This window comes from Schistocerca serialis, chromosome 1 (genome assembly GCF_023864345.2).
Source record: "Schistocerca serialis cubense isolate TAMUIC-IGC-003099 chromosome 1, iqSchSeri2.2, whole genome shotgun sequence".
NCBI classification, from domain to species: domain Eukaryota; kingdom Metazoa; phylum Arthropoda; class Insecta; order Orthoptera; family Acrididae; genus Schistocerca; species Schistocerca serialis.
The window spans coordinates 201,084,309-201,106,728 of NC_064638.1; the positions used below are offsets into that span (position 1 = coordinate 201,084,309).

Genomic DNA, 22,420 nt, shown 5'->3' on the forward strand with positions numbered 1-22,420 from the left:
GAGTAGCTTAAACATGATATAATACTTTAGTCCAGCAGTGAAATACTCACACTATTGCAAGATGAAAATTTCATGGCAAGTCAGTGAACGGCTGTATCTATCACGTCAAAAATGTATTGTTCGAAATAGTCCTTTTCTAAGTTAATGCAGTCCATCCAGCATTTGTCCAGTGACTGCGATTCAGGAAAGTCAGAAGAACAACCGCCTACGGCAATCACGATCTCTTCATTGGTATCGAAATATTTTCCAGTCACAAATTTATTTAGTTGTCGCATTAGGTATAAGTCAGGCTATTGGAGATTAGAGTCAACCTTCCAATTAATCGTACTTAAAATCCCTAAGTCTTCCGTCACAGAAGCACCATCGTTCACAGGCGCATTGTCATGAAGAAATATATAAATTTTTTCTTCAATCCATTTCCGTTGTTACCGCATTTTGTCATTATGTTGGTCCGAAATACCTACGCAGTATTCTGTGTTATTGTGTTACCGTTTCAAGGTAATCAATAAGAAGAATCGCTTTTGTATACGAGAAAGAACTAACTATAACGTTTTCGGATGATGAAATCGACTTCGCCTTGTTTCGCTAGTGGCAATCACTTTCCGCTCAATGGTTTGATTGCCGGTTCGTTTCAAATCCCCACAAAAATCAGTCGAATTAATTTTGAGCCGGTGCGTCCGAACGTGGCCGAGCGTTGCTGAATGGCCACAGTTCATGGAGTTTGAGGCCAGTCAACAAGCTAGTATTTACATAAATCTCTGTGCACACAAGACGTGTGCTGGTAAATCATTGTCAGTGGACTACAAATCGCCGCAGAATTGTCCAAAAGGTCGAGCGAAACATGTCATAGGCTGTTTGTAGTTTTTTTCCGGGATCCATTCCTTTTTGTGGAGGTGCAGAGTAAAGAATATTGCAATGAAGGAAAAAAAGTTGTGCTGTAAGAAGCAACAGGTCCCCCTATAAATCATTCAGGAAAATAGCGATTTTATCACTCACAAAAAAGGTAAATGCGCGACTTATCGATTAATCCTATAACTCACTAGAGCATTTGGACTTGGGAATGCAAATTCTGATTAACCCTAATGTTCATACTGTACAGATTTTTAAATTTTTTCTGTTATATAGATAGCCAATAGTCTTCTCAGATACCGGTAAGACGGTATGAACGCTTAGTATGAACTAATAGATAAAGTCACAGACAAGTGATTTAAGAGAAAGCGCAGAGACTTCTGTCAAATTATAAGTAATTTACTATTAAATCCCTTAAATAACAATGAAGTGGGCAAGCACTAGTGATAATTGGTTACTCACTTTATATAAATAACTAGCAGTGGGTCTTTCTCCCTGTTAAATTGTAAATTTAGTTGTTTCACAGCCGTGAATGCTTTTTGGCGCAACATGTCCTTGTTAGTGAATGAATGGGAAAAAATGAAACCATCGAAGAAACAAGTGTTACTAAAGTTTAGGCCACAAGGCAGTCTTTGACACGGAAAATAAATTCTTGAGGGCAGTTATACCGCAATGAGTTGTGAATTAAATAAGTCGGTCGAATAGATGTAAAATATATTTGCCTGGGAAGAGATCTTCACAAAGTGTATGTGTATTTTTGGGCTTTGAGCGCAGAGAGAAACGCATTTCTTTCTACAATATAAGCCGCGTAATCTATATTTGAGCGCCATCTGCGAGTTACAGTTACACTAAAAACTTCACCAGAAATATATAACATAACTGTTTACCTAACACGTGCAATATTTCCACATTGCTTTCCGCTCATTGATCAGTATGTTCTAAGGAAGTGTTTGACAGTTATGATCAGACGTAAACATAGCTCTTAGAAAGCCTAATGCTATTACATAACAGAGTATTCTGCGCCTATTATAGCTGCTATATCATATTGCTTTTAGTTTTCCCTTCCAACATTAATATATTTTGTAAATTTCCTCTATTTTTGAGTTTGTTGGTAATCATAAACCAGAAATAAATCAAGACTCAGAAGTTCCAAGTAGCTTCTGGGAATCAATATTTTACAACGTGGAGTTAGTTGCTTCAGTTCTGAAAGGGACATTGTAATTTTTGTAGTATAACAGATCCAGTTAAAGTTATATGTGTACTGTTTCGTTAAAAAAAACTGGTCCAGACCAAATGCAACCCCACTGTGAATGCCGTTCTTGTGTGTACAGAATGGAAAAGTTGCCATTCGTAAGCAACTGGAAATCATTCTGACTGATGTTAAGCGACTGGAAGCTGCTAAGAATGGGTATGTCACACGAACTACCGAGAGGCGTATTGGTTATTAGAGATACCAAAGGTATCTCAAGTACTGTCCTATCTGGTGGATACAGTCTCATCTATAGGAAGTACCGGATCTATCACCACTCATCCACTTCGACTGTGAGTGGCTTGTGATTTGTGGCCCACTGAGACTGAAAACTGAGCAACTTAGGCACACTTCTTCTCTTGGGAGACCTACTGTCTCTCATGTCACGGAGAGACAAGGCCAAAGGATAGGCGTATGTTAATCGCCGGCATTTAAACGTCTGGCGAATAATGGTACCCCTCAGGGAAATTGCAGCAGGGGTTGGGAAGGAACACTATATGCACTCATTGTGCCATCGTGCTGAAGTGGAAATGGCTGTTCCGGCAGCTACTGAGGAAGCATGGCGCAACAAACTGCAGACCGTGGTGCACAGTTTGAATGGACGTTTCCTATCATCTTTACTCTGAGGTCATATTTGGGTCATATCAGCGTCTGGCAACGAGGGTGAGAAGACCAACCTCTCTCACATAACTACAACAGTGCTTACAACCTGTGGTATTGTCGCTGGAACTGATCGTGGGCCTCAGATTCTGAGTGGAGTTGAAGGCGTTTGTGTGTGTGTGTGTGTGTGTGTGTGTGTGTGTGTGTGTGTGTGTGTGTGTGGTCCAACCGGTTCAGATAACGATAGTTGCAAAATACTCCGAAGTATTAGTTTAATATATAAACAAATGCCGCCCCCCTCCCCAAATCACACCACACACACACTCGTCCGAGTAGATTATCAGAATAACAGTGATCAACTGCCAAAACATTCGCAATAAAGAATAAAGTATTAGATTTTGAAGCGCTTTTTAAAAAGCAGTGAATCTCTCATAATACAATGCACAGGAAGTTGGTTAAAACCCGAAATTGTGGGAACTGATAGCATTGAAATTTCTGGGGTGAATAAGGGTGTGTATCGTAAAGAGAAGCAAATGGGAAATGGAGGTGGTGTATTTGATGCAATGGACAAGAAATTCAAATCTACCGAGACAGATATTGACACTGCTTGCAAGTTTGTTTTGGGCAAGACTCAGTACTCAGACATAAACTTTGCATCAACGTCGACCAACAGATCATCTACAGATGTAGTAGAAAACTTAATAGAAAGCCTCTTGTAGCTAGTTAACTACACTCCTGGAAATGGAAAAAAGAACACATTGACACCGGTGTGTCAGACCCACCATACTTGCTCCGGACACTGCGAGAGGGCTGTACAAGCAATGATCACACGCACGGCACAGCGGACACACCAGGAACCGCGGTGTTGGCCGTCGAATGGCGCTAGCTGCGCAGCATTTGTGCACCGCCGCCGTCAGTGTCAGCCAGTTTGCCGTGGCATACGGAGCTCCATCGCAGTCTTTAACACTGGTAGCATGCCGCGACAGCGTGGACGTGAACCGTATGTGCAGTTGACGGACTTTGAGCGAGGGCGTATAGTGGGCATGCAGGAGGCCGGGTGGACGTACCGCCGAATTGCTCAACACATGGGGCGTGAGGTCTCCACAGTACATCGATGTTGTCGCCAGTGGTCGGCGGAAGGTGCACGTGCCCGTCGACCTGGGACCGGACCGCAGCGACGCACGGATGCACGCCAAGACCGTAGAATCCTACGCAGTGCCGTAGGGGACCGCACCGCCACTTCCCAGCAAATTAGGGACACTGTTGCTCCTGGGGTATCGGCGAGGACCATTCGCAACCGTCTCCATGAAGCTGGCCTACGGTCCCGCACACCGTTAGGCCGTCTTCCGCTCACGCCCCAACATCGTGCAGCCCGCCTCCAGTGGTGTCGCGACAGGCGTGAATTGAGGGACGAATGGAGACGTGTCGTCTTCAGCGATGAGAGTCGCTTCTGCCTTGGTGCCAATGATGGTCGTATGCGTGTTTGGCGCCGTGCAGGTGAGCGCCACAATCAGGACTGCATATGACCGAGGCACACAGGGCCAACACCCGGCATCATGGTGTGGGGAGCGATCTCCTACACTGGCCGTACACCACTGGTGATCGTCGAGGGGACACTGAATAGTGCACGGTACATCCAAACCGTCATCGAACCCATCGTTCTACCATTCCTAGACCGGCAAGGGAACTTGCTGTTCCAACAGGACAATGCACGTCCGCATGTATCCCGTGCCACCCAACGTGCTCTAGAAGGTGTAAGTCAACTACCCTGGCCAGCAAGATCTCCGGATCTGTCCCCCATTGAGCATGTTTGGGACTGGATGAAGCGTCGTCTCACGCGGTCTGCACGTCCAGCACGAACGCTGGTCCAACTGAGGCGCCAGGTGGAAATGGCATGGCAAGCCGTTCCACAGGACTACATCCAGCATCTCTACGATCGTCTCCATGGGAGAATAGCAGCCTGCATTGCTGCGAAAGGTGGATATACACTGTACTAGTGCCGACATTGTGCATGCTCTGTTGCCTGTGTCTATGTGCCTGTGGTTCTGTCAGTGTGATCATGTGATGTATCTGACCCCAGGAATGTGTCCATAAAGTTTCCCCTTCCTGGGACAATGAATTCACGGTGTTCTTATTTCAATTTCCAGGAGTGTATGTTCCTCATTCATACTGTCTTCGCTGTAAGAGACTTTAACCATTCAGCAGATCATTGGGAGAGTTACAATTTTGTAAGTGTTGGATGTAAGATAACATCCTGTGAAACAGGGCTAGATATCTTCTCTGAAAACTACCTAGAAAGGACAGCCCGAAAACCCCTTCGTGATGGGGATGTGTATTAAGCCTATATTCAAAGCAACAAGGAAACTTGTGCTGTTTGAGGATGCCCACATTTAAACCGGTATCAGTGGCCATAAAACGGTTGTTGCAACTATGATTACCAACATACAAAGGGCGATTAAAAAAAGTATAAAGAGGCAGTAGTGTTAGTGAGAAAGTCGGAAAATTTAACTCTAGTCAAGAGCACGTGGAGCAACTGTGGCTGGAATTTACAAGAATAGTTGACTATCACTAGATACACAGGTACGAGTAGAACAGTTTATGGTGGGAGGGACCGACCACGATATACAGTATCTGTAAAGAAACTTCTAAAGTATCAGTGACTACTGCACAATAGGTTTAAAACAAGGCATAGGGATATAGAGAGAGTGTTGGTAAATGAAATGCGTTTGACTGTCAAAGGGCAATGCATGGCGCCTCAAACAAAACCTGTACAAATTCTGGTCATGTGTAATGACTGTCACTGGCACTAAAGTTAAGTGTCCAAACATTCCTGGATGATACAGAATCTGAATGTGCCCAGTAGTTGGAAGAAAACACAGGTCACAGCCATCTACAGAAAGGATAACAGAAGTGATTCTTAAAACTGCTGTAGAATATCGTTGACATCCATTTATTATAGAATATTAGAACATACAAGCTCAAATGAAATGAAATATCTCCAATACATCGATCATGTTCAACACAACTTGCGCTTTTCTCACGTGACATCCTGAAAATCACGGTAGTCGGGGGGGGGGGGGGGGGGGAGATGCAGCATTTCTTGACTTATGAAAAGCATTACACTCAGTACCACACCTACACTTATTATCGAAAATAGGACTCTGAGAGGATATCAAGCGAAATGTTTTGACTGAACTGAGGATTTCTTGGCAGGAAGGACGCAGTTTATTATCTTGGATGCAGGAGTAGCTTTTGGTGTACCCCAGGGAAGTGTGTAGGGTCCCTTGCTATTCATGTTATCTATTAATGACCTTGCGGGCAATATTAATGGTAACCTCTGACTTTTCACAGATGATGCAGTTATTTGTAATGAAGCACTATCCAAAAAAAGCTGCACAAATTATCAGTCAGATCCTGGTAAGATTTCAAAGTGGTACAAAGACTATTACTTTCTTTAAAGTGTCAGATATGTAAAATTGTGCGCTTCACTAAACGCTGAAATGTAGTATCGTATGATCGCAATAACAGTGAGTTACAGCTGAAATCATTAAACTCAACACTGAGTATAACAATGTGTATAGGTATGAAACGGAATGATGAGAGAGGTTTAGCCGTAGGGAGACTTTGGTTCATCGGTAGGATACTGGCAAAATGAAGGAGGTCTACAAAACTAGTTGCTTACAAAACACTTGTGTGACTCATCGTAGACTATTAATGTATAACAAATATATGGGTGTAACAATTTGTAGGGATATGAACTGGAACGATCTCAGTTGTAGGTAAAGCATGTGGCAGACATCGGTTTATTGGTAGGACACTGGGGAAATCAGTCTGCAAATGAGATCATTTAGAAATCGTTGGTACGCCCCTTATTAGAAAATTGGTCAGATATGTTGGGCCCATGACATATAGGACTATCAAGGCTTATTTAATCTATGGAAAGAAGGGCAGCGCAAAATGTTACAGATTTGTTTGAACCACGGGAGAGTGTCACTGTGACGCTGAAAACCTAAAATGGCATGCCTTTGAACGCTATCCCACGATAGTCTTCTTACGAAGTTTTAAAAACCTGCATTAAACGAGGAATCTAATTGAGGATTCTAACAGTATACTACAATTCCCTAAGTAAGTCTCCCCACTCCTGAGGGGACCTTGGATTAGATTAATGTCGCCCACATCGGCAATACCCGTTCCATATGGGAATGAAACGTGAAGAAGACTTAACAATAAGTAGTATAATCGGACTGCCTTGTACCATGCACTTTACTGTCGTTCGCAGAGTACAGATGTAGAGCTTGTCTTCAGTCTGTCTTACGGCTTCTGTAAACTATCAAACCATTTGTCAAACTTCACTAATCTTGTCAAATATTTGATGCTTTGTCTGAAGCGTTTGCCAAACATAGATCGTAGTTGAAGTGATGGAGACGAATTTTGATTGACGACAGATCTGACAAGATGGTGGACGTTGTTTATGTTGTTGTTTAATGAAAAAGAGTTTTATTACGATTTATCTCACGCTATCGTAAGGTTCCGCAATCGTGGAAACTACAGTGACAAATAAAACAAAAGAGCACTGGCAGTAACAAAAATGATAGGGGTGTTACGTCTTTCTCAGCCATATATTATGCGGGGACACTTTAAAGGAAATCAATATTTTATGCGCAATATATGAGCGTGACTGCAGTAAAATAAGTTCTCCGGTTTCTACCAACGGTGTATACATGACCCCACGTTGTGGTATACTTTCAAGAGAAGCAAGTAGAAGAGAATACATTTTCGCGTACCAGTGTCTTCTTTTGCAATGTGATGTAATTCTAACACGTTACTGAAAGTTTGTCCATTCGGAGATAAGTAATATGATAATCAGTTTCCGGTGTAATATTTCCTTTATCAGATTCTGATAGGTGTATTTATTACTCTGTTTCGTCCATTCCGTTAGGATTTACATCAGGCGAATTTGGTCGCCGAGACACCAACGTGAGTCCACTATGATGCTCCTCAAACCACTGTAGCACGGTTCTGGTCCCGAGATACGGACAGTTATACTGCTGTGAGCAATGGTCATAATGTTTGACTTATCAGTGTACATACTGCGATACTGTAGTTACAATATCCAATTACTTAACCAGTTGTTTAATAGGTGATCGAGGGCGAATGTCATTTACGAGCGTCCATAGATTGTCCAAGTTGGTTTAAGAAACATTTGACATAAAAGTAACGGTTGTTCAAGTTGGATTAAAAATTAAAATATATAACACGCGAAATAGGACAATTCGGCGAATAACACCATATTGTATACAATGTGGAATGCATAATGTAAAGAAGTAGACGAATTCAAGATTTTTAATAGAAGACCGTTTGGAAATAAGCTCTTCTATTGTTCTACATTCTAACATTTCCACATCATCCAGTGGGTGAACGATTTTTGCTTTCGCTTCTTTGTTACTGGAAACACGTATTTTAATTATAGGTCCAACAAAATACTGTAATACAAATATGGTACCGGAAAGATCACATCAGCAATAATGATACGTAAACTGCGAGGTGCAGGCGGAGTCAGTCACAGAGAGACAAACGAAGGCTGCGGTACTTACGCATGCGCAACGTATCTGGTGGCCTCCTCGGCAACGAGCGCCACCTTGGTGAGGTTCCGCGCCCAGCTCTTGCTGGCGTGCGAGGCGCCCATGAACCAGGCCGCGCTTCCTGGCAGCTGCCGCACTCCTGAAAATACAGCGCACGTCGTAACGGGGACTTCAAAACTAGTCTGCTGCTTGCCACAACGGTTTAATTTACTCTCATCCATCATCACCACCACCACCACCATTTCAATCATCATCCAACCTGTTTCATAAAACTAGAGCAACTGAAATGTTTCCAACATTCAGATTTCGGTCTCCTAAAAATCGTCAGTCGCACTTTCTCTCGTGTCTCGGCAGATATTTGCAATTTTTTTTTTTGCAATGTGTAGCTGGAGCCGGCCCAAACCAATACTGCTCGTGACATGTTTCATGCGACCACCACTGTCAACGGAAAGTGTCAGTTTGTTTCCAATTACAAACAAAATGATTTTTAAAGCGGAATTTTACGTGCCCCTAAGATAGAGCGATCCCAGGTTAGTCTACTTTGATTTCTGTTTTGTAGAAGTGTATTAACAGGGACACTTAAACATGAAGAGTATCCAGTGCTCCAGCAGCGAGACACCGCGCTGGATAGCGCTGACTGCTACCGCCAAGCATGCAGCGGTCCAGAATCGCTGCTGGATTGCTCTTTATTCTTCGTGCTGTACTGTCCCTGTTAATAGACAGGTATCGACAAACCACATACCAATCTCGTGGCCAGCTTGGAAGTATGTTGCAGAGCCTATTAAGAACTGTGTCCCGCTTTTTGTAATGTGCAAGGAATCACAAAAAATCGTGCTCACTTCAGTGTAATTACTGTCTTTAAATAAAAGTGTCGTTTCTGTTCGTCCCACTGCGTATTTCTTCCAGTTTTTTTGTGCTGTACTGTAGCAGTTCTTTCCACATATGGTCCAAGTTTCATCGAGGTATTTTATTTGGCAGTGACACATGTTGAGAAAGTTACTTTCATCCCTAAGTTTTGCACACTAATGTAATGTGAGCAACTTTGAGGTCTTGCACGTGTGCCTATGCAAGAGCTAAATATCTTACTGGGTTGGGGTTGTTTTGGGGAAGGAGACCAGACAGCGAGGTCATCGGTCTCATCGGATTAGGGAAGGACGGGGAAGGAAGTCGGCCGTGCCCTTTGAAAGGAACCATCCCGGCATTTGCCTGGAGCGATTTAGGGAAATCACGGAAAACCTAAATCAGGATGGCCGGACGCGGGATTGAACCGTCGTCGTCCCGAATGTATCTTACTGGCTTACTGATGTTTGACTCAATACTGTTTTTGTGACATCGTTCAAAGATGGCCGTGGCACATCACAGTCGGTAAGGCACATCGATACGACAGACATTAGCAATATCTCGCTGCAATTCGCAGGAACGAATGGGAGGAGCTACAGAAGATTTACCCTATCTCTCAGCACAGCAGCGCCCTCACAGGGTGGTCAATAGGTTCGTGAACTCAGCTGAAACAGTCAACTCCTTCGAGTGGGACTAGAGAGTTATTCAGCTCTCACATGGAAACGTACTTTTGTAAACGTTGAATACTGTACTTGAAGAGAACAATTTGTTAATCCATGAAGTGATGCTTCGATAGTCTACTACAGTTGTAAATTTTCAAGTACTCCTGTCTCAAAGAATTGTATCAAATTAAGTGAATGCTTTTATCATTCACGTAATAAATTGAACTAATATTTTATACACTGGTGTCCAAAATTAAAGCAACTAACAGAAATTTTGCAAAGTTCCGTTTATTTTGCCGGAAAATAATATAAAAATGTGATAGTAAAGTAGAAACGATGTAAACGATTCAGAACGTAAACGACAGCAACGTTCGTAACAGTAGACAAATAGGTTCTTCCTTTTTTTCATCTTAACGGATTTGCACACACATTGCGACAACTGGTTAATGTACTCAGTAGGGGGTATTACCACCACAGGCATCAGTACAGGCCTGATAACGTCGGGGCATGCTGTGAATGATGCCTCATGTTGAGGCAATAACGTCCGTTCTTCCTGCAGAGCTACTTGCAAGTCCTGAGGAGTGGCTGGTGTATGCTGACGTCATGCACTCCGTCTCCGTAGTGCATCTCAGACATGCTGTATGGGATTCAAATCGGAAGAGCTAGCAGACCACGTCATGCGTGCAGTATTTTCTGTTTCCAATAAAAAAAAAATCCACCACCTGTGCTGTATGAGATTCAACGCTATTATCCATCAATACGAAGTCTGGACCCACAGTACCTCGTAAAAACCTCATATGAGGTGTTAAGATCTCGTCACGATACCTGGCATGACTTAAACGTTGTTGATTGACCCGTACAATTTCATGAAGGGCTATTCGAGTGGTCAACATAATTCCTGTCTACACCGTTAGGGATCCTCCTCGATATCTATCGCTTTCCACAACGTTTGGGTCACGAAATCGTGTTCCACGGGCCCTCCAGATCCGAATCCGTCGATACTCACCCTCCAGATCAATTCAGGACTCATCTGTGAAACGAACATTGGCCCACTGTTCGATCGTCCAGGTGACATGTTCACGACTCCGCTCTAGACGTTCCCTTCTAAGAAGACGCCTCAGAGGTAGACATACAGCAAGTCTCCAACAATAAAGGCACTCTGCGGAGGCCTTCTGTAGACATTTGCCTCAACACAACACGTCCAGGTGATGCTGCGAAGTCAGATGCCAGTTGCCGTGCAGTACTAAGGCGGTACCGTCGTGCACTTACAGCCAAATAATGGCTCTCTCCTCTGAAGTCGCACGTGCACGGCACGGTCCTGGTCTCCGGGATGCAGTTTCAGTGTCTGTAATCAGTCGCCACATCCGAGAAACAGTAGAACGATTCTCATTAAGCCATCTGGCCACACCAGTTTGGGACTGTCCTGCTTCCTTTCTTTCTATGGTACTCCACCGCAGACAGTCCGGTAGGGATCTTCTCTGTGCCATACTGCACCATATGTAACTGTGTACACAGCGATTGTGGATGTGGGGCTACCCAGGAAACACTGCCACGTTTCGTAGGTGCCCTGACGTAATCCTAGGCGTGGTTGTCCGTCGACCGGAAAGCCATCTTCCGTGCAAAACACGATCGTACGTATATCTGTTGACAGTTGGTATGATTATATCGTGACTTAGACACGGGACATCTACATCTACATTTATACTACGCAAGCCACCTAACGGTGTGTGTCATTACTCATTACCTCCCTTTCCTGTTCCTGTTTCCTGTGCGCGCTCGAATCTAATTTTACATTCGTGATCTCCTCGGGAGGTATAAGTAGGGGGAAGCAATATATTCGATACCTCATCCAGAAACGCACCCTCTCGAAACCTGGAGAGCAAGCTACACCGAGATGCAGAGCGCCTCTCTTGCAGAGTCTGCCACTTAAGTTTGCTGCCGGCCGAAGTGGCCGTGCGGTTAAAGGCGCTGCAGTCTGGAACCGCAAGACCGCTACGGTCGCAGGTTCGAATCCTGCCTCGGGCATGGATGTTTGTGATGTCCTTAGGTTAGTTAGGTTTAACTAGTTCTAAGTTCTAGGGGACTAATGACCTCAGCAGTTGAGTCCCATAGTGCTCAGAGCCATTTGAACCATTTGAGTTTGCTAAACATCTCCGTAACGCTATCACGCCTACCAAATAACCCTGTGACGAAACGCGCCGCTTCTTTGGATCTCTCTATCTCGTCTGTCAACCCGACCTGGTACGCATCCCACACTGATGAGCAATACTCAAGCATAGATCGAACGAGTGTTTTGTAAGCCACCTCCTTTGTTGATGGACTACATTTTCTAAGGACTCTCCCAATGAATCTCAACCTGACACCCGCCTTACCAACGATTAATTTTATATGATCATTCCGCTTCAAATCGTTCCGTACGCACACTCCCAGATATTTTACAGAAGCAACTGCTACCAGTGTTTGTTCAGCTATCATATAATAATACAAGAAAAGATCCTTCTTTCTGCGTATTCGCAATACATTACATCTGTCTTTGTTAAGGGTCAGTTGCCACTCCCTGCATCAAGTGCCTATCCGTTGCAGATTTTCCTGCATTTCGCTGCAATTGTTGCAACTTCTCTGTATACTACAGCATCATCCGCGTAAAGCCGCATGGAACTTCCGACACTATCTACTAGGTCATTTATATATATTGTGAAAAGCAATGGTCCCATAACACTCCCCTCTGGCACGCCAGAGGTTACTTTAACGTCTGTAGACGTCTCTCCATTGAGAACAACATGCTGTGTTCTATTTGCTAAAAACTCTTCAATCCAGCAACACAGCTGGTCTGATATTCCGTAGGCTCTTACTTTGTTTATCAGGTGACAGTGCGGAAATATATCGAACGCCTTCCGGAAGTCAAGGAAAATGGAATCTACCTGGGAGTCTGTATCTAATGTTTTCTGGGTCTCATGAACAAATAAAGCGAGTTGGGTCTCACACGATCGCTGTTTCCGAAATCCATGATGATTCCTGCAGAGTAGATTCTGGGTTTCCAGAAATGACATGATACGCGAGCAAAAAACATGTTCTAAAATTCTACAACAGATCGACGTCAGAGATATAGGCCTATAGTCTTGCGCATCTGCTCGAGTACCCTTCTTGAAAACTGGGACTACCTGTACTCTTTTCCAATCATTTGGAACCTTTCGTTCCTCTAGAGACTTGCCGTAAACGACTGTTAGAAGAGGGGCAAGTTCTTTCGCGTACTCTGTGTAGAATCGAATTGGTATCGATGGGAATAGAGATTTGTTGCTTTCATTCTGGACACCAGTGTATATTTTAGTTGAGATGAGCCATCACCCAGAGCAATGAGATAACCCATAGTAATGGCCGGGAGAGTGTGGTTTCGTCTGGTCATAACAATTTTTGTCCGTAAGGAGTATTAAGAAATAAGCCACTCTTTGCACTAGTAAGTTGCTTTCAGGTCACGGGAGGTAAACTAGCCTCGAGGGCTTCAGAATAGCAATTGTTTCGTCGTGTCTCCATTATGTTCCATGACAGCGTCACGTTTTAGGTCACAATAATCAGTAGTAGATCATTTCAGGTGTCAAGAGAATTACCGTTGAGTTACGTATGCGTGCCTGTGACGAATCCTTACGGAGAGTAGTCAGATCACCTAATAGTTTTGTTTCCTCTGGGTTGAAGCCGTTTGTAGAGAGGGCATGTTAAATCAGGGCAATTTCGAGTGGCAGCTTAATGCCCATTACTACTAGACATCGTGTAATATTTCTGAAGAGCCGTCGTATAATTTGTCGATGGGTTTAGCGGCAGCCGCAGGCGGACTCACCCCTGGAGTGTATGGCGGGCTCGAGCCGGTCGAAGCGGTCTGCGAGCGCGGCGCCGGCCCTGGCCACGTGTCCGGCCACCTCGGCGGCGGGGATGGCCGGCATGAGGACGCGCGGCGCCGCCGGCAGCGGCGCGATCTCCACGGGAGGGTGCAGGTGCTGCGTGTGCGTGTGGCCCGGAGACGCGCCCGCCAAGGGGAGCGGCCACAGTGCCGCCACCACCACCAGCAGCCACCTGCAACACCACCTGTCTGTACACCCGCTGCTCTGCACCGCGGAGGCGTCGCCAAGACAAACACACAGTGCTCGATCTTACACCCAAACCTGCAGGTGTCAGACACTCAGACCGGTAACAAACGTTGTATGTGGATACAGTATCAACCGAAACACCGACTTGGTTCGTGCTATGTGCGTTACTCCTGTAGAACATGCATGAACGGTAATTAAAAGTAACACCAGAACTACGGAGCACAGAAAAACGGTTTTTGTGAGACATTGTTTCATAGATTTCAAGCGGGCGATCTGGTAGAGCGTACGGTCGTCGTACCAGAGTCCCGCGTTCATACGGCGCTGATGAAAATTTGTTTTAACTCTTTACGCATGAAACTCTTATATGGGAGGACATTTTCCTGACATGTAAAAGGACGCTACGGACTTTGTAGCACTGTTCTTTTGGCAGTCTGCTTTCGCTTCGTTAGTTGAAAGTAGCAAACATACAGGATACATTTGTATAGACAGGTGTGCTGTTTCGTCGGACATGTGAGACAGAAGACACCACTCGTGATGAAGCAGCTAGTGCATTTGTAGTTTCACAGGATAAACGTAAACAGTCGGAACTTAGAATACAGAAACAATTACATCACACGTGCGGAAGTATTGACAGTCCCATGTTACACACTCACTCATAATACTGCAAAAATTGTCATCATTGGGATACGAACCAAAGACCCTTGCTGCGACGATCTAACACTGTACCAACTTCCCCACGGAAACTATACATATTATTCACTAACGGTTATGCTTCTCCTGTGCTCCGTAGTTCGTGTGTTGTTTTTAATTAACGTTTACGCCCGTTCTGCTCGACGAGAGCACCTAGCACGAAATAAACCGGAGATTCGGTTGATACTCTATCGCCATACAACATTTGGTATCGATCTTACTCTCTGATTACTGGAAGTTTGGATGTTAGAATAAGAAAATCAACCGACCTCATTTCACATTACGCAATTCAAGTGAGGAACAACGGCCTTTCCAGACAATGGTAATCACGGAAGTTAGACAACTCTATGTTACTAAACTGCTATCCACGAACCAGCTACAGGATGCCTATCCAACGTCCTCCAGGAGCAATAAAAAATTCATTTTCAATATTTCACATAATTATTGAGCGAAGGGATAACGCAATAAGAGAAGTATTACAGTTACAAAACGTGTGTTTGCCTCGAGGCAACGTAACAGACGGCGCGCTAATACCCCTTCTGTATTCAGCCAGTACCTGAGACTAGGAGCGTTTAGTATCTTCCAACAGACTTTCCACATAATTGCAATCATTTACGAAACTTTTTTTCGCTGACGCCCTTCACAAAACCGTGAAAAGGAAAAAAGTTTTTCGCTTGCTACACTTTCACTGCTTATGCAGTAAAACTTCAGTATCAGAATCGACGTTTTAACTTATTAGTTCTTTACTACCGAATCTACTCGGAACACACTTTGCACACAGTAACTACACAATATAGCTCACAAGATATGACGCCATAAACATTTAGATGTGTGAAAATCTAGCTTTTCCTGAAAATGGAGCGCAAACTGCCTAAACGTTTTCTCGCTTACAAACTTAAACCCTGCTATTTAACATATTAAGTCATTTTTGAACTGATCAGTCTGTTGAATCTGTTTTATACATGCGAGTTCGATGCTTTAAAGACTCTGTCGTTTACTGGTAATGGTATCACAAACGTATCAACACAGAAATTCCGGATAACGGAAGAAATACTGTAGCTGATCAATGAAACAGGGTAACACGAAAATTTTGATACGAAATCAGTAGAGCAAAGAAGCTAAGCCGAAATAACTGCAGGAAAAATTCGAAGAAATTGAAAAGGAGAGGACAGATTCAGCATACATATAGCTGAAAATAAGTTTCATAAAACTTAAAACCAAAGAACTCAACTTTAAGAGTGCGGAAGGATATTCCTGCTACACACAGAACAGGTAGCGCTTATGCGGCAAGAGTACATTAGAATCTTGTGCTAAGGTGCTGAACTGTCTGCAGAAGTGAAGATCTAGTCAGAGACCAGGAGGAGTTTTGGAAGGCTTGCGATAAAACAAGGAATACATAACAGCCCTTTGGAAATTTCTAAAATATTTGTAGTGAGTAACTACCAAACGGTTATTCACGTTATGGTGTAGAATTTGTGAGACTGGACAGATATTGCTGGACTTTGGATGAACATCATCTACACAATTTACAAGACAACAAGAGCGAGAACTATCGCACATTCAGCTGACAGCTCATGCATCCAAGTTACTGACAAGTATAATGTGCAGAAGAATAAAGAAGAAAATTAAGGCTCTGTTAGATGACAACAAGTTCGACTTTGAGAAAGTTAAATGTGCGAGAGATGCAGTTCTGACGTTACGCTCGACAATTGAAGGAAGACTTAAGAAAAATGAATAAACGTTAATCCGACTTGTCGAGCTAGAGTAAATGCTCGAGAATGTAAAGTGGTGGAAGCTGTCTGAAATCCTCAGAAAACATAGATATGTGTTCTACTGTAGGGGAAGACGGATAATATACTATAGCTGCAAAACCCAAGAGGGAACAACAAGAGTCGAAGACCAACGGAGAAATACTCGGATTAAAAAAGGCGTAAAACAGGATGTAGTCCTCCTGCACTACTGTTCAACCTCTTTGTCGAAGAAGCAAAGAAGGAAGTGAAAGAATGGTTTAGAAATGGCGCGTAAGAATATCAGTGATAAGATTCGCTGGGATACTGCTATCCTCCGTGAAAGTGAGGAAGTATTGCGTAGACTGGAATGTATACAACAAATAATTGAGGATGATGGATGTGTTGTTGTTGTTGTGGTCTTCAGTCCTGAGACTGGTTTGATGCAGCTCTCCATGCTACTCTATCCTGTGCAAGCTTCTTCATCTCCCAGTACCTACTGCAACCTACATCCTTCTGAATCTGCTTAGTGTATTCATCTCGTGGTCTCCCTCTACGATTTTTACCCTCCACGCTGCCCTCCAATACTAAATTGGTGATCCCTTGATGCCTCAGAACATGCCCTACCAACCGATCCCTTCTTCTGGTCAAGTTGTGCCACAAACTTCTCTTCTCCCCAATCCTATTCAATACTTCCTCATTAGTTACATGATGTATATGCAATTTTGAGATGAAGAGATTTGCGCAGAAGAAGAAAAGAGAAAGAAGAACCGAAGTTATACAAGGCACAATTTGTGTCGCTGTATGGTCCTGCAGATGAGGTCAACAGTGTAAAAGCTGAAAATATGGCAAGACGTTTTGTGACTATATGACTGGCACTTCAGGGTGTTTGATTTTCACCACCATACTTACAAAGTGCACCACGTTCTTGCGACAGACATTTCGTAACACAAATTTAATCATTCAGAGCTATGTAGACAAACAACTAACACCGAAAGAATTATCGACAGGGTGCTAAATGTGTGGTGTAAGGTAACAGAGAACGCATAATTTCCATATGAAATTTTTTATAAGCAATTTCTGCTTAAGTTATTATTTCCGAGCACGTGTCAAGCTATGCAAGCAATTTCTTAAACTGTGTGTTTATTTATACCTACTAACCATACTAAAGGAAAATGATGGAAATGAATCCTTTAAGAAACTATAACTGCTGAACACTCGCTCGTTGCCTCTTGAGGTAACGCAGGAATCCGACAACCGTTCAGTGAAGGAGCCGCAGCTGCTATTGTACATTAGCCTTGCCGTCTCCCACGCAGACTCTCACTACGACGTTCAGGTCGCGGAACGAGAAATATAACATCTGGAGGAGATTTGCATCTGGTGAAGATGGTCACTGCGACAAAAGTTCAAGGACGCTATTTCACAAAGCAGCCGCTTGCTCTCCAGGCTTAACTCATCGCCGCAAATGTCGGGCAGTACCATTACGAAAGGCCAAGGACCAGCGGAGAGGAATCCCGTTAATCAGGCTTCCCAGTGGACCGAAGGCAACTTGCAGTACTCGAAATAATGGTTCGTGCATGCACCTCAGTTCCGTGCGAATCCTTTCAAAGCCAGTACAGGGCTTGATCCTGGAGAGCAGAAACCGTTCGGTATTGAGGCTTTGGAGCCCTTCCATTGACGTGTTTACGGAACGACGGAGACAGTTTTTGTTCCTTTAGGCTGAAGTTTTACGACTGATCTGATGCAGAAATCCCCGCTAGTACTGAGCGAGTTGGCGCAGTGCTTAGCGCATTAGACTCGCCTTCGGAAGGACGATTCACTAACTCGTTGTCTAATGCTTTTTTTGAAACTCTCAACAACCTGCGGTTCTTCCAATTTATACAGGAATCGTTTTGATTTCGTGCCTTCCTACTATTTCTTTAGCTCTAATCTGCAGTTCGTAATCAGTAAATTACGGCCAGTATCAGCATTTCTCCTGGAAATGTTTTGCAGTTTAAAATATGGTTTCGAAATCTCTCTTACCATCACGTAATGCAATATCTCCAGGTCTCTTCCACATATACGTTCTTCCATAATTCTTAATCCAAGTCTTGGCAATGACTGAATTTTGCTCTTCACAAAATTCTACCAGGTGGCTTTCTCTTTCATTCCTCCATTCCCACCCTCAGTCCGAATTCACCTACAAATTTTCCTTCGCTTGCTTTTTCTGATATCGAATTCAAGTTCCCCACAAAACCACTAAATTTTCGTCTGCCTTAACTACCTGAATAAGTTATTTTCTCTTCATACATTCTTTCAATCTCATCATCATCTACGGAGGTAGTAGGCATATAAATTCGTACTACTTTCGTGTGTGTTGGCTTAATATCAAACTTTGCTATGATAATACGTTCACTATTCTGTTCATAATAGCTTACCCGCGTTTCTATTCTTCCTGTTCGTAACAAAATTTAATCATTCAGAGCTATCTGCACACACAACTAACACCGAAAGAATTACAGACAGGGTGCTAAATGTGGCGATAGCCGTGTGCTCACATGGCCGGGAGTCCTGTTCTTCTTTCTTCTGCACTTCACTAATCCCCAATATATCTAACTTCAACCTATCCATTTCTCTTTTCAAGTTCTCTAACCTACCTACCAGATTAATGGATCTAACATTCCGCGCTCCGACCGGTAGAACACTAGTTTTGATTTTGCTGCTGATGGGTACTCCTGAGTAGTATTCACCCGGAGATCCGAATGGAGGACTATTTCACCTCCGAAATATTTTATCCGAGAGGATGTCATCATCATTAAACCATCGAATAGAGCTGCATGCCCGTGGAAAAAATAACGGCTGCTGTTTTCCTTTGTTTTCAGACGTTTTCAGCACCAACGTAATAACACAAAGTTGTTTAATTTTACAAGGCCAGCCTTGCCAACCATCCATGCTGTTACCGCCGAAACTTCAGAAAAGTAAGCTGATAGCGACCGTTACGGACGGTGGTTGTAAAAAATCGCTTGAAATCAGCGGAGGGATTCAGTAGTTAGTTCCAAAATCTACCAGCAGTCCAACTAGCAGAATGACTGTAGCCAAGGAGTAGGGTACAATAGTCTAGCAGCTTCTCATGAGCGACGGATTTCTGTAGAAGCTTGAGGTGGTGTAAACAGTGACGCCACTGGACAGTGGATGACTGTAAACGAGTGACTAGGAGTGGTGAATCACGCTGTAGCCTGCGACAATACGGAGGAAGGGTCTGCGTTTGGCGAATACATGGGGAACGCTATCTACCGTCACAGGTACTGTCAAGAGCGTAGTACGGAGGTGGTGGTGGTGTTACTGTGTGGGGGGTGTTTACCGTGGTTTCCTCTACATCTGCATCTACACACACACTGCACGAGCCACCCCCACGGTGGGTGGCGCGGAATACCTTGTATCACTACTACTCATTTCGATCCCTGTTCCACTCGCAAATAGAAAGAAGGGAAAACGACTGCTTAGTTGCCTCCATAAGACCCCTAATTTCTCTTATTTTATCTTATGTTTGTGATTCTTACGTTAAATGTACGTTGGCGGCAGTAGAATCGTTCTGCATTTAGCTGTCAATGCCTATGTCTATTTTCTCAATAGCATCTCGCGAAAAGAACGCCGTCTTCACCCCAGGGATTCCCATTTGAGTCCACGAAGCATAACCGTAATACTAATCTACCAGAACAGATTAGGGTGCGGTCCTGTTAGTGCGCTTAAGGACACGCTAGATGCGAAGGATATGAACACATTTGAAGCGTTGTGTATTCTTTTGCTGTGGAGGAAGAGTTCGGAGAGATGATTGTTTGTATTAGCAAGGAAATGCACTCTGTCATAAATGATCTCCCGTGTGGAAATCGTTTGTTATTCCTGAAATGGGTTTAGCCTGCCGAGAGTTCCGACGTGAAGCGAATGGAACACTTTTAAGATCAGATAGAACGTGGACTTCGCTCCAGAACGCAGCGCCCAACAGCACCTCCTTTGCTGGTTTCGGCTATTCAGAAAGAATGGACTACCATTCCCCCATAGATATTTAGACACGCCATTCAAAGTGTTGCCAGCAGAGTTCAAGCTGTCATAAAGGTGAATGGCGGACACACCCCGTGTTAATGTCCACTAAAAAGTGTCCAGATGCTATTGATCACATAGTGTAGATACGGGAGGAAGAAACAAGACAGACGCAGTAGCAGAGACTACACAAGGGAAAAGCGTATAAAAATAAACAGTCGGTAATATCCAAATATTATAAACTTTGAGACCAGAAAAACATGCATGAGAAGCTATGTTTGGAGCACAGTCTGTATAATAACGGGACATGGACAGTGGGAAAGACAGAACTGAAACTATTAGAAGCCTTTTAAATGTGAAGTTACAGGAGACTGACAAATATTCGACGGATCGGTAGGCTCAGGGGTGAAGAAGTCTTGAAACGCTTCATAGAGAAAAAGTTCCCAGTGAAAATCATAACGCATCGAAGGGATAGAATGGTTGAGGTCATGTCGCGACACGAATCGTTACTGAAAAGTGTAGCTGGAGGGATGATAGATGTAGTGTCGGCAGACTTGCCAACACTACGTACACTAATAGAAAGAGGCGGCCAAGATGCACGCGCTAACTCACGCAGGGTGGCGTGAGGTCTGAAACAGGATACTTAATGAATGCTATAAAGAAAAGTACGTAGCTGCTGGAATACTTAACTTTAATCCATCATTTGTATACAGCTTTCTTGATGATACAAGTGAGACTCTCTCTAGATAAATGCAATGTAATGCTAATGGCGCCTTGCTAGGTCGTAGCCATTGACTTAGCTGAAGGCTATGCTAACTAGCTGCTCGGCTAATGAGCGATGCTTCGTCCGTGTAGTCGCTAGCAAAGTCATCCGTACAACTGGGGCGAGTGCTAGTCCTTATCTCGAGACCTGCCTTGTGGTGGCGCTCGGTCTGCGATCACTGACAGCGGCGACACGCGGGTCCGACATGTACTAACGGACCGCGGCCGATTTAAAACTAACACCTAGCAAGTGTGGTGTCTGGCGGTGACACCACAATAGACGGCATACCTGGATGTGCGTATACGAGGCATGTCATCGGTGATGTGGTATGCAGCAGTAATGGTAGAATGGAGATGATAGCTGGCAAGTGGCAGGTATTGGGGACTGCATCAAAGTAACTTTGTGGTTCGTGGGCGAAACAAGACGAAACGGACGAAATTTGTGCTCGCGTGTTGTGACAGTAAAGCCCTGTGAAGTGACGCCCAGGGCCAGCTGGACGGGCCTTCCAGCAGCTGGGCGGCGCGTGATTTGCGAGCCTCGCGGGGTGCTTGCTGCTCCTGCTTTCGTCACGAGGAGCGTTCCCAGGGGTCTCGGCTGCCACTGAACTGAGCTCGTGACCGCTCACCGCTCTCCGCTCAGGTAAAGCAACTGCACGGGCGTCCCTAATTAGGCAACGCGGCTCTGCAAACCCTCTGCGCATTTCTAGTCGCGCTCCCAAACAACTGCACGCACAATCAGATTACCCACATATTTCTCAACACCATGTGAAGCGAGTTACAGCACAGAGTTTCTACTTATCCAAGTTGTGATTCAGTATCAGGTGTTCTCTGGCATACAGACAGCCTGGTTTCAGTACTCTAAGGGAGTACTTTATTTTAATGTTCTTATAGAAACATTTTTGTTGTAAATGTTCTTGGTGGTACCATAGATGGTTTCTGACCTCCGAACCTTTTCCTCTTAAGCAGATTTTTCTAAACCCCTTTTATGGATTATTTCTCTGAAATACTTGAATTACTTTTACTTTCTCTATTTGACCAAAATCAGTGGCTAAAATTTTTAGAGAATTCATTATGTTTGTGATAAATTGTGTTCTCCTACAGATATTCTTAACCATGTTCTGTTGGCTGCCACATCCTAGAGATTACTTTGCACCACCGCGCTTGTTAGACTGCCTCAAGCGACAATAGTAAGGGAAAACCAGCCAGTTTACTCGAGCACCTCTATTCTTTATGTCCAGAATGTAAGGACAAATTTTATGTTCTGGTATTTTTATTTGATTCGTTAGTTGAGCATATAGCTTACAATCATGACGACGCTTATGTTCAGCCAGATCTTTTTCATCAGTGCACAATGTGTACCACC

At 43.9% G+C, this 22,420-nt stretch overlaps 1 protein-coding gene across 1 annotated transcript in view; it reads right to left on the reverse strand.

The window, feature by feature from the left end:
* Positions 1 to 22,420, reverse strand: part of LOC126459141 (uncharacterized) — a 110,877-nt gene that overhangs the window by 81,097 nt on the left and 7,360 nt on the right. Inside the window, exons 2-3 of the mRNA XM_050095843.1 lie at positions 13,615 to 13,847; positions 8,293 to 8,419 (exon numbers count right to left, since the gene is read on the reverse strand). Of these exons, the coding sequence (XP_049951800.1) occupies positions 8,293 to 8,419; positions 13,615 to 13,847 (360 nt within the window). The remainder of the gene's footprint in view (positions 1 to 8,292; positions 8,420 to 13,614; positions 13,848 to 22,420) is intronic.